General features: G+C 48.5%; 2 protein-coding genes across 7 annotated transcripts in view; one reads left to right on the forward strand and one right to left on the reverse strand.

Moving 5' to 3' along the window:
• Tiam2 (TIAM Rac1 associated GEF 2) overlaps positions 1–3,002 on the forward strand; it is a 172,351-nt gene extending 169,349 nt beyond the window's left edge. For all 6 annotated transcript variants that reach the window (XM_048354337.1, XM_048354340.1, XM_048354339.1 and 3 more), the window contains 3 exons: positions 41–128; positions 380–534; positions 1,820–3,002. In XM_048354337.1, the coding sequence (XP_048210294.1) occupies positions 41–128; positions 380–534; positions 1,820–2,427 (851 nt within the window). In that variant the 3' untranslated portion in view covers positions 2,428–3,002. The remainder of the gene's footprint in view (positions 1–40; positions 129–379; positions 535–1,819) is intronic.
• The window catches only part of Tfb1m (transcription factor B1, mitochondrial), a 34,712-nt gene continuing 25,215 nt past the window's right edge, over positions 2,938–12,434 (reverse strand). Inside the window, exons 6-7 of the mRNA XM_048354352.1 lie at positions 5,478–5,605; positions 2,938–3,327 (exon numbers count right to left, since the gene is read on the reverse strand). Coding sequence (XP_048210309.1) covers positions 3,060–3,327; positions 5,478–5,605 — 396 coding nt within the window. The 3' untranslated portion in view covers positions 2,938–3,059. The remainder of the gene's footprint in view (positions 3,328–5,477; positions 5,606–12,434) is intronic.

Here is a 12,434-nt window from a genome sequence, read left to right on the forward strand (position 1 = left end):
GCACAACTATAGTTTTTTGTTTTCATTTCCTCTGATACAGGGGCAGAAAATAACTCCATATGGGAGCTGATCCACACAAAGTCAGAAATCGAAGGACGGCCGGAAACGATCTTCCAGCTGTGCTGCAGGTAGCCTGGCTTCCAAACACTGAGACCAGTGCAAATGAGGCCCGGCCCTTACAGCAGGCGCCGGAGCCTCGTGGAAGGATACGGCCAGCAGATATCTGTATCTCAGTCTTACACTGCTAAGCTCTCACCACCTTTGCCAGCCAGGCCGGGTGGGTGGGTGGGTGTAGCTCCGGCCTGAGGGCCCAGGCCAGCCCAGGGAAGGGGGCGGCCGGGCCACTCGGCACACCGCGCCGTTTCTTCCCTGCCCCCAGCGACGGCGAGAGCAAAACCAGCATGGTGAAGGTGATCCGCTCGATCCTGAGGGAGAACTTCAGGCGGCACATCAAGTGCGAGCTGGCGCTGGACAAGTCGTGCAAGGAGCGCCTGGTGCCGCTCAAGAACAGAGTTCCTGTTTCCGCCAAGTTAGGTGAGAGGCCCCGAGAGCCACGCATGCGCTCTCGGAAGACAGCTGCACGGTACTTGGCAAAGTCTCTGCTTAGAGGCCTAAGCGTCATCCGGCCTCTCCCGCCGAGGCGAGCCAGGGTCTCGAGCTCAGGGCGGCGGCTGCACTTCCTAGGGCCAGGCATCTAGAAAGTGAATTCTTGAGAATTAATGAGTTATGGTCAAGAAATTAGTATTTCTTTCTGGCTCTCAGTGAGTGGGCAGGGAATCCATTCCACATACTGCTGCTCACACTGCGTTTCTAAAAATGAAAGCCTTTCTAGAACCTTCTGTCTTAGTTGCTTCACAAAATGCATAACTTGTTTCTCATCAGTCTGGCCTCTTCAGACTTACTGTAAATTTCCTGTTTTTCTCCAATGTCGCTATGGCCATCCAAACCTAAATGCTGCTGTTGCCTAGGGAAGCATTCGAACTAAGCCCCCTTTCCCAAGAGAACAACATTAAACCCACAAATGATCACACACAGTAACGCGCAAAGTAAGAATGGCTAGACATGTCAGCAAAAACAGCTCTTATGAGACAGGGAATTTTTAATTGAATTGCAAAAGGAAATAAAGGAAAAACATGTACTCAGAGACGTAGTACTATCTTACCAGATCATGAATTCAGTACAAGTGCAAAAGGGCTGGGGATATAGCCTAGTGGCAAGAGTGCTTGCCTCGTATACAGGAAGCCCTGGGTTCGATTCCCCAGCACCACATATACAGAAATGGCCAGAAGTGGCGGCGCTGTGGCTCAGGTGGCAGAGTGCTAGCCTTGAGCAAAAAGAAGCCAGGGACAGTGCTCAGGCCCTGAGTTCAAGCCCCAGGACTGGCAAAAAAAAAAAAAAATACAAGTGCAAAAACTGAGTTTTATTAGTGATTAGATTTTCAAGGCAGTCATGGGCAAAAATAAGAATCCTAGCGCTCAGTGCAATGGACAGCTTGTTGTTCCACCTACCTAATGAAGTCCTGGTAATCTGAAACTGCTGAGGTCCTCTCTTCCTTCCTTCTTTCTCTCCCGCCCTTCCGCCTCCCCCTCATCTTCCTCCTTGTCCAAGTCCGGGACTTGAACTCGGTGTCTGCTGCCTTTGCTCACTGGCTGCGTCACACCCTCCCACTTACACCTCCCGGAAGCACAGGCACCGCGCATTCCCTGCTGGCAGCGGCCGGGTTTCCGTGCGAGCGCCAGGCTGGGGTGGCAAGTAGATGGCGGAGACGCTGACGTGGCCGAGGGCTCGGCGTCTCCACGCGCACTGCTTGTCTCCGCAGCGTCCTCCAGGTCTCTGCGAGGGCTCCGGACGTCCTCCGGCGGCGAGTGGCCCGGCGAGCCCAGCAAGGGCCACTCGCTGGACTCGGACGAGGGCAGCCTGAGCAGCGGCACCCAGAGCAGCGGCGGCCCCGTGGCCGAGGGCCAGGGCTCGGCGCCCGAGCTCCCCGACGGGCTCAAGGAGAGCGACATTCTGAGCGACGAGGACGAGGACGGCCGCCGCCCCGGGAGCGAGGGCAGCCCCACCCAGGACATCGAGCTCCAGTTCCAGAGGCTGAGGATCTCGGAGGAGGAGGAGGAGGACGAGCCCCGGCCGGCGGGGCCGCGGCCGGCCAGCGGCGCGGGCGAGGGCGAGGGCCAGCGGGCCGGGGAGCAGCCCAGGCTGGTCCGGGGCCACTTCTGCCCCATCAAGCGCAAAGCCAACAGCACCAGGAGGGACAGGGGGGCGCTGCTCAAGGCGCAGACTCGTCACCAGTCCCTCGACAGCCACCCCGAAAGTGCCAGCGCGGACCTCAACCTGGTTTTGGAGAGAGAGTTCAGCGTGCAGAGCCTGGCCTCGGTGGTGAACGAGGAGTGCTTTTATGAGGCGCAGAGCCCCGGCTCCTCGTAGCCCGGGGCGCCCGGCGGGGCGCGCGGCCCGCTGACTTCCACACGGGTGGCAAAGTGGAAACGGCGGAAAAATGAGTCGCTATTGGATTCTGTGCAGTACGCATTTTCCCACAAGATCACTGTAAAGATTTAAGTTATTTTAATTTATTGTGGACCAGAAAACTAGATTAAACTGGTCAGGATCTGTAAATTAGCTTATATCCCTTTTGAGCAGGTATCAAAATGACTTAGAATCCTTAAAGTAAAATTTGCATTATAATTATTATAAGTCGTGTGGTAAAGGAAAGGTTGGGAAAATGTGATGAACGGCTTTGAAAAGGGTCACTTTTTCCAATCCCCTGGGCATTTTCATCGAGCTGTTAAGATTGTGCTTTACTTAAAGCACATTTAAGTTATTTTAATGCGGTTGAGGGGCACAAGGTGCAGACATCTCATTGTAAGTTGTAATAGATGCTGTTTATACTAAACGTGTCCCACCTACGCAGTATGTACATTAAAAGAAAGCTTGTACTGTACCTTACTTGATATTTATTTTCTCTACCAAGCTGTACAGTAAAAGGAACGCAAGTCATCTGGTCACTGGTATTTATTGTCCAGCGCTCCACACTGTGGAAGTCCCGTGTCGGGGAGCGGCTAGGGCCCGCGGCTCTCCCCTTCCTCCTCCCCTTCCTCCTCCTCCTCCTCCTCCTCCTCCACGAGTTTCCTCTTGCTTTGCCTAAGTTCTTCTCTGAAATTATAAGCAAGGAGCTGAGGGTCTTCGTCACACATGTCTCTGTAGATGTCACAGAGGCTCTTGAAGTGCAAGATGGAGAGCTGGGTGGGCCGGAGAGTGGGCTCGACGTCCGCCAGCTGTAAGAGTCTTCCAGTGTTTTCTAGGCGCTGAGCCTCGGGGAACAACATTCTGAGGAATTAAAAAAAATATCAAGAGAACCACAAGGCCCTTTCACTTACTTGAAAATGACAGGGTTCCCGGCACCTGGCACCCCGAGGGAGAGGCCCACTGAGCCCCCGGCCCCCCCCCCCCCCACGAGATCTGGTGCGCGCGCATGCCAAGCGTGTCCACACGAGGAAGAATTCTAAGGGCGGATTGTGCTAGGAATGTTTTGGTTTGCCTTGTGTTTTGATGGACGTTGTCTACACTACCGCCTCAGGGACACGAGCTCCTAAGTCTGATGCTCTGTCATGTCAACGTGTCCATCTTTGGACACTTAGTAACTTCAGCCTAAGAGAGTGACCTGTTTTCCAAAGTTACACGATCCCTGTTGTGAAAATACAAGTAGTTATTTTCCTCTTTAGCGTGTGTTTGCGTGTGTGTGCGCGCGTGTGCGTGCCGGCAATGGGGCTTGATCTCAGAGTCTGGGTGCTGTTCCTCTGCATTCATTTCCACTCGGGGCTAGCACTCTACCCTCAGTAGCACTGCCACCTCTGGCCTCTTCCTGCTTAACCGGAGATGATTCTCTCCGATGTGTCTGCCAGGCTGGCTTCCAATTGTGACCTTTACCTCTCAGCCTCCTGAGCAGCAGGGATTAAAGAGTAAGCCACTGGCGCCCGGCTTAAGATATTTTGGCAGCATCTTTAAGAGTGGTTTGAAGTAATCCTTTAATATTTGCACACACTGAGGTGGGCTGCCCGAGGCACTGCCAAGCCCCCCTGGGCTGGACTTGGCTCTGAGTCCTCTTCTGTGGCAGAGAGGGTCTGCTGAGGGCTCCCACTACCCAGGATGCACTGCACCGTGGGCACCACTTCCGTCTCGTCGTTTGGGACAGCCAGGGCTGAGCTGAACGGAAGCGGCTGGGGGCCCGTGGTCAGCACTCTCAGACACGAGTGGGCTTTGCGGTGTTTGTGTGGAGTTACCCTGTCTCCTCTAAGGCACACTTGAGAACCAGGAAGCAAAGCACACTGTTAGGCCACCAGATGATGTGGCGGGGGACTCCCTCCCGCAAGCGTGTTTTCACCCGGTGGGAGTGCTGTGCGTGTCTGCGGCTCCGCCTGGGGACCTGGGCGCCCCTGGATGGGTGCACTGCAGCCATCACGCTGGTGTTTGAGAGTCGCAGAAAGCCTAGTGAGGCCAACTTCCAGTGTGTGCACACAGCTCCCCACCCGACACCCCTGCACGGAGCTACACGGGGGCTCTGTTTTGTGGGCACAGATTTGTCACTTGTACGGCTCGTTCCTTTTATTTCCGTTCTCGTTCTTTCTGACACAGTATGACATTTGTGCCCTTAGCACAGGGGCAGAGAACGTTTTCTCTATCAAGAGCCACTGGCATATTTGCAACAAAATTGTCCAGACATGCAGAATTATTGATGCCGGCAGACAGATGGCCTGGATGCCAGCAAGCACACCCGCGTGTCCTGCCTCGTGCCCCGCGTGGCCTGCGCAGCCCTGCCCAGCACAGGGAACCAGGGAACCGCCTGCGGAACGGCTAGCGGGCTGTGGGGAGGCGTGGCGGTCCACACCCCTCTTCCTGATGATTCTAGCTGCTGGATGCTGCGTCTCAGCGCACATTTGTTGGCTTTAATGTGAAAGCAGACTCATGCATGCCGCTGTGTGTAACAGCCCGGACTCACGAGGGGAAATCATAGAAAGTGCCTTCTACTTTCTGAAGTCCTGGGCTAAATGGGTCTGGGCCAGAGCTTGCTTGTGTGTCTAGGGCAGTGATCCAGTAAGTCACGGCCCCGTTCATCTTAGTGCACCTTCTTCAGCACGGATGTGGCCCAACACTGTACATGAAGCAAGAAGCAGAGTACAGGTCATGCCGTGCAACTGTCAGCTTCAGGCTGTACCTGGGATCGAGCCCAGCCCAGCCCATAGTGGCACCTGAGGTGAAGTCAAGGCTTCCTGACCTTTGTGGTGACCACATTTTGCTCATCACTGGCTCTGCACTAAACACCAGTCACACATGCCTTTATAGACCGCCCCCCCCATCTGAGGACCGAACTCGGGGCCTTGCACTGGCCAGGCAGGTGTTCTTCCACTGAGCTGGATCCCAAGCCCCCATACATGCCTTTAAGAGAGTGCACAAGCAGGAAGGAGCAGAGAGGTTCTTACCCGAGCCCTCGGTGGCAGTATTTCCTTCGGAACTGAAAGGCATTCTGAACGACCTTTTCCACCAGCTTGAAGGGCTGCTGTATCCTGGGCTGGACCAAGGGCGTGAAGTGCACCACTCCCACGTCGACCTTCATGGCAAGCACACACGAGTCACCGTGGGGCACGGCACTGACGAAGCAGTCCACCTCTGACCATCGCAGGGGCGCGGGCTTCGAGGGCAGCTCCCATAAGCAGACCTTTCCCCGTGTCTACTTCCTCTTCGCTGCCCATGCAAGACACTACGTTTGGACCGAAGGACTCAGAAGTGCCTGCCATTTCCCGTTCTTTCTATCCTGACCCCCACTAGACCTCATGACCACTTCAGGTGAAAACACAGCATTACAATGGCTCTTTAAGAAGCCCGTCCGAATCATTAGCAGCAGTAGGGAAATGATGGAGAGCGCGAGGAGAGTTGCAAGGCTTTTGGCTTAGTGGGCAGTTGGGGGAGGGGCGCTGTGGGCGGGGCTTCCCCAGGGAGGCACAGGGCATGCAGGGACCGCACACCCCACACGCGCGTTCAAATGTCACAGGAGCATTTGACTTCCCACAAACTGACACTCCGGCCTCTACCTTCCATCTTGACTTGAGATGTCTGGGAAGGTTCTAGAGATTTCTCTAGCCTTCTATGGCCAATAATCAGAGGTCACTAGCATTTCTGTTTGTAGTTGTCATCCTGCTCCCCGGTGACTCATCCCCTCCAGCCCTTCCAAACCACGCAGTTGCTTCCAGCCGTTCTGCAGTCACTCGGAATGCCCCGACAGCCTGCTACTCTCCAGAGAAAACCATTCCTCGCAAACGTCATCTTAGGATAAATGTGGCCCCTACTCGGCCCTAGAACTATGAAAGTACTGAATGCACAGTGTTCAAACACTGGCACGATCCATGTCCACAAGTGGATGCTCATTTGTCCTTCCTGAGCAGGAACCAGCACTTCGGGTGTCTTTGGATCCTACAAGTTGGCCTCATCCTGATTTACTTGATTTCATTTCTGTGAATTGGTGCTTCCAGAAAATATCCAAAGCTTGCTTACATTTAAAAAATACTGCAGAAATACAACCACCCCGTGTAAATTAGACTTCCAGAATTTGAATACAGTTGTGACAATCAGTTAAGGAAATTCCCATTCACAAACACGGGGTAAGTAGTGGAGGACCCTAAACCTCAGGTGCAAAGCCAGCCGTCCCCTCCCGGTGGGGCGGCTTGGGGTGAGAAGGCCCTGCGCTCGGCTCCCGCTCCTCCCTCTGCTTTCCCACAAAAGCAATGCTCAGTGTTACTGTGATCATGGAGACATTGTCTCTGGAACCACAGGAAGGCTGCGTGTAGCTATGGTAACTACTAGGAAAATGCTTTTTACTTATAATTGAGCACTTGGTTAACATTACAACTATTATTCTTGAGTTTTTAGTCTACTAAAGGGTTAAGTTATAAAAAGAAATCAGTCGGAGAAACTAGATTTTCTAGCTAATACTTTTATGTTCCAAAAACGTTATTATTATGACCTACTAATATAATGAATTAAAATATTTATGATGAATTAAAACATTTCCCTCGAACTCATTATAATGTCAATGGTATCTGCATCAAGTTGATGCAGGCCAGAAACTGGAGTAATAAAAGCTGTTAAGTCTCAAATTGTAAGATAGTACAACTCAGATTTCCATTGAACAATACGTGGGAGACAATGAAGCATAACGTAGCCCAGATCCTGATGGGCATTCCACGTTGAGAAACTCATCCGTTACCACATGGAAGCACACAGTAACAGCACAGACCACTGTGTTAAGAAAGGCTCTCTGAACACTCCCAGGGGGTTCCAGACTATTAACAGACCAGCCTGGAGGGAGGGTGAAGAACCAGTAAGTTGTCTATCAGCGGGGGCACAGCCATTAGTGGGAGGACAAGGGCTGGTGAGAAAACAGCAGGGCCAGGGATCAGAGCAAGGATGGACGGGCTGATAGTTGCGCTGTCCTGGTCCTTGCTACAAGGCCCGGCCCTGTCTACGGTTTCTTAGGGCTATGCTGTTAGCACCTGACCAGCAATTCTTTTGTTCAGGTTTCCCTTTCCCCCACATGTCTGGCTCTTCCTGTTTTCTTACCTGAAAGACACTGTCTTTTTATGGGTGAACTGGATTGCATCTTTCATTAGGGTAATTTATGGAGGTCTGGGGGAGCCTCATTGTCCTCCTCAGTATCACCAGAATTACAATAAAATAAGAAAATGGATAAAACAATCATCATTAGACTCTGTAGTTTGCCAAAACCACAAAGTCCACACGAGCGTGCTGAGGAAGACCGTGCTGTAGGGACTGGAGTAGAGGTGTAAGAGGCCAGTCGGGAGGAAGAGAGGGGGCTGAAGGGCTGGCAGGCCAGGAGGAAGAGTGGAGATGAGGAGACCTCTGGCAGCAGGGCACAGACTGACCAGATCCACTGACCACAGTGCGCACACGTGCACAAACCAAACGAGGTGAGATTATAATGTTCAGACGATGTGATGGTGAGACCACAATGAATGCACGTTTATGCTGTCTAGGAGCCTGAAAACACTAAGCTATCACATAAATGTCACCATAAAACCCAAAAGAATCAATACTCTAAAATAATATGAGGACATAGAAAACAATGTTATAAAAATAAAGTAACCAAAATAGAGTAAATGGAACTGCAACATACAGGCAGAGACACACATCTGCTTTCTGTAGAGTCAACAGACCTGAGTCGGCTTCCATAGACGTTCAGGGACACACCAAGACCAAGCAATAGGGCCCTCACTATTTATAATTCATCCACAAACTACCTGTCTTAATAATTAAGAAAGTCATCAGGCCAGCCAGCAACATAATCTTAAAATTACCATAAAGATGCAGGGAAATAACAGACTAATAGTAATTACAGCAGATAGTGTTAATTTCCCAAGATCTGTCCAGAAGAAAATCATTAACATCAAATCAAACCAGTTTAAATATTTGGAATTAGAATCAATAACTATTGAGCCTTATTACGTACTATCATTTTCAAGATGGAAGAGAAAGCAAGAAAAAAAAGTTGTATTTTAAGTTTAAGAACTAGAATTAAGTGGGGGAGCATTTGAAAAAAAAAAATACGGTGACTGCTGCCCCCGGCCGGGCTTAAAGCACGATGATGGGCTACGCGGGCAGGGCTAGTCCTTCCGGTGGAGAGCAGCCCTTCTGCTGCTTCACTTATTCAGTCGGCACTTGCTGCTTGGAAGAGTATCACAGCTCATTCAACTTTTCACGATTCAATTCAAATCCAGCCTCCAAATGGGCTGCCAAGCCCTAGCACGCGCCAAGGCCAACCCCAGCCCCTGACGGATACAGCCTACCATGGTGGCTGAAGACCAGACTCGAACATAGATCACGACCCTCTTGCAGCTGAGAATAGCCAAACGGTCTGAGAAACGAGACTTTAAAGCAAATTATGGCGGGAGGATGGGAGATTCCCAGGAAGCAGCTTTGTTCAGTCACATTCCTTCTTCCTTCCCCCTTTTCCTTTCCTCCCTCAGCCTGCAAAACAATCAAACTCGAGGCTGAGAAAGGAAATATAAAGTAGAAAGTCCCCTCAGTCAGACAGAAGACATGGAAGACAGAGTTTCTGGGCCTGAAAACAGCAAAGATAGAAAGGAAGAAGAAAACGCACACGATCAAGAAAACAAGAAAGGAGTCTGTAAGAACTCCAGGAGTCTGTTAAAAGACCAGATTCATATCTATGGATACTGAGGAAGAAGAGAAGATAGTTAAAGGCACAGAAAATATATTCAACAGGGTAACAGCAGAAAGCTCCCAAACTCTTGAAAAATGTAAACACCCAACAGAGCAGCTAAGAACCTCTCCATGACATAGTATAGTTAGAACACCAAGCACTCAAAACCAAAAATAAGAAAGGCTGTCAGAGGACAGACCACTTACATAGGGAAACCTATCAGATTACTTCTCAACAGTATACTTCTCAGTATATTTCTCAACAGAAACCACAGAAGCAAAGAGGGCGTGGATGCTATATTTCAAGTACTGAAAGTAAACAATGCCAACCCAGAATACTCTTCCCAGCAAAGCTTTCATTCATAAAGGAAGGGAAAATAAAAACAGTCCATGATAAAAAAAAACAAAAAACAACACCACAAAACTGAAACAATTTATCACCACTAAACCAGCAGCACAGAAGATAAGGAAAGACATCCTGCACTTAGAAGACATATGCACATGAAAAAAAGTGAAGAAAATATAGTCTGCCTTATGAGTAGAGACATATAGGAAGAAGAGGAAGAGATACAACACTAAAATCTGGGAGGGAAAGGACAGCTACTGTATACTTATCAATTTTTAGCATTCATTATTCAATCGAAAGACGGGATGGAAAGTTGGATCAAAAGGCAAGATACAACCTTCTGTTGTCTACAAGAATCCCATCTACCTCCATAAAAACAAACACTGCCTTAGGGTGAAAAGTTGGGGAAAAAAAAATCTTCCAAGAGAATGGGTTCTGTAAGTAGGCAGCAGTATTGAGTCTCGTATTGAACAAAGCAGATTTCACAGGAATGAGTCAGAAGAGATAAAGGAGGCCATTTCATACTTAGAAGACACATCAAGAAGACACAATTCTTTTTTTTTCTTTATTGTCAAAGTGAAGTACAGTTTCAAATGTAAGGCAGTGAGTACAAAGACACAATTCTTAACGTCTATGCATCAAATGCGGGAGCTCCTGATTTTTGTTAAATATAAATGACTGAACTTAAAACACACACAACACCTCAACACAATGACAGATGGAAACTTCAAACACCCAACTCCCACTGACGGATAGATCATCCAGGCAAAAATTCAACCATGAATCCTGGTTCCAGACAATACAACCAGTAAGATGAAAAGTAATGTTCTCAATTATGATCTGCAAACACACTCCAGCTGAAAATACTTCAGACTGTATTCTTTAACTGAAGACATAAAATAACAAATTATCGCCCCAAAGACAAAAAAATTCGAAACTAAATTATGACTATGTGGCTAAACCATAATATTGGAAGAAAAGAAAGCTTTTTTTGGTGATCACCCAAATAATTCCTCCCCCATACAGTGACACAAAAGCTTTTTTTTGCCTTTCGGGTTCTGACAAAGCGTCTAGTAGCAATCCTCCCTCCCTTCCCCGCCCCTCCTGTCTTAATTCCCCCACAGCTGAGATGCTAAGGAGAACCTGGTATTTATCTTCTAGCACTATCAGCACTTTTCACCTCTCTGATTTCTATCTGGCTCTTTATATTCTATTTTCAAGTTAACTTGCTGGAACTTATAAAAAATGCTCACTCTCAGGATCAAGCCTCACGGATGTGGTTTCTCTTCTTCAGACCTAATTGAGAATAATTTGGAGACAACTCACAGAAGGGCGTGCAGACAGTGAGGACCACTGGCAAAAGGTATGGAAAACAAGAGGTGTCTCAATATATATCTGTGGGTATTACAGAAAGTTTGGATTGCAAGTTATATATCTATTTTGAAATGTTATTTCTGATATGAATAAATTTGGTCTGGACAGCTAGCTTCACATTTTAATCAGCTGTATTGCAGACTTTGTTCCTGCAAGTAGTTATGAACAGAACCACCTGAGATGGTTCTGTACATGGTGTTCAAAAGTGTGAGTGTTCACTCTATAGACCAGAGTCTGTGTGTGACACCTTTGCTCTGGGGTCAGTATTTCTCTACCACCACTGCCACTACTACAACCATCCAAACAAAGTATGCATTTATTCTTTCCAAGAGAAATCTAGAGAAAAAGCCACAAAGTCGATTATGCCCGTGGCTGGAAAGGGAAAAAAAAAATCTCATTGGAATGGAGCTAAAATGCCAAGAGGTTTGAAGAAAAGGAACAAAATAGTGACCTTCACTTGGAGAATAAATTCTTTCCACGTAATTTCTCTGTGGAAAAGAAAGCGTTTGAAGCCCAGTCTTGTGCAGTAAGCAAATGCTGCACTAACCAGATATAATGTCCTATTATTTACTCTCTGCCAGAACTTGTGAATTATGATGTACGAGCTGACTGCCAGTCTGAAATGTATAGAAAGTATTTGTTTAACGGGAAGAAGATGCTGCTATTGATAAGCTGGACGTAGATACATGAACGTATCTACATATAAAGGTCTCACCGCTGGAAATCCCCCTAAGACGGAGAAGGCCTGGGGCGCAGTCAACGTTTTAGCAAGCTGGCTAGACAGTGAAATGCTGAAACCCAAACTTGTAAACAGCTATTATAAAACTAAAAAAATGTGCTTGCCTTCCCCGCCCCCCCTTCCCCGCCCCCTTAGAATCATTTACTTCTGTTCTTTTGGTCTCAGATAAGAAAAGATTTCTGGAAAACAAAAGCAAAGAAAAGAGAGAGCAAGAAAGTCCTAAGCACACTGCTGTTTACAGATGAGTCTGACTACAAAGAGCTTAAAATCCCAGGGAAATCCTCTTGGAAAACTGGAGGGGTTAGCCTTCAAAATTAAGAACAAAAGTAGAATAATTCAATCTAGACAGTCTAGGACTAACACCTTACAGAATGAATGTTAAGGAAAGTTTGTACTTTTCATATAGGCATGAATTTAATGAAGTACATAACAAAAGCCAGACATGACTCTTGGTGAGTTACTCAAAAGAGAGCCATTTTCTCAGTCAGGACCCTTCGGAGTCCTTTTTCTTTAGCCTGGTGGGAAGGCAGGGAGGTGAGCTAGTGAATGTGCTTTTTGTCTTCAGATGCTGCGGGCACCTCCACTTCTAGGAAGCACACTAGGGGAGAATTACAGCAGTCACGCTGCTCCAATGGGACAGGAAGGAGGCAGCGGAGGGACTAGAGGAGACCTGGGCTTGGCACCGAGTGCCCTTGAAAGCACTGATCTGAGAAAATAATGATGCTCTAGATGACGGTCTAAGCT

This window comes from Perognathus longimembris, chromosome 9, assembly GCF_023159225.1.
Source record: "Perognathus longimembris pacificus isolate PPM17 chromosome 9, ASM2315922v1, whole genome shotgun sequence".
Classification (NCBI taxonomy): domain Eukaryota; kingdom Metazoa; phylum Chordata; class Mammalia; order Rodentia; family Heteromyidae; genus Perognathus; species Perognathus longimembris.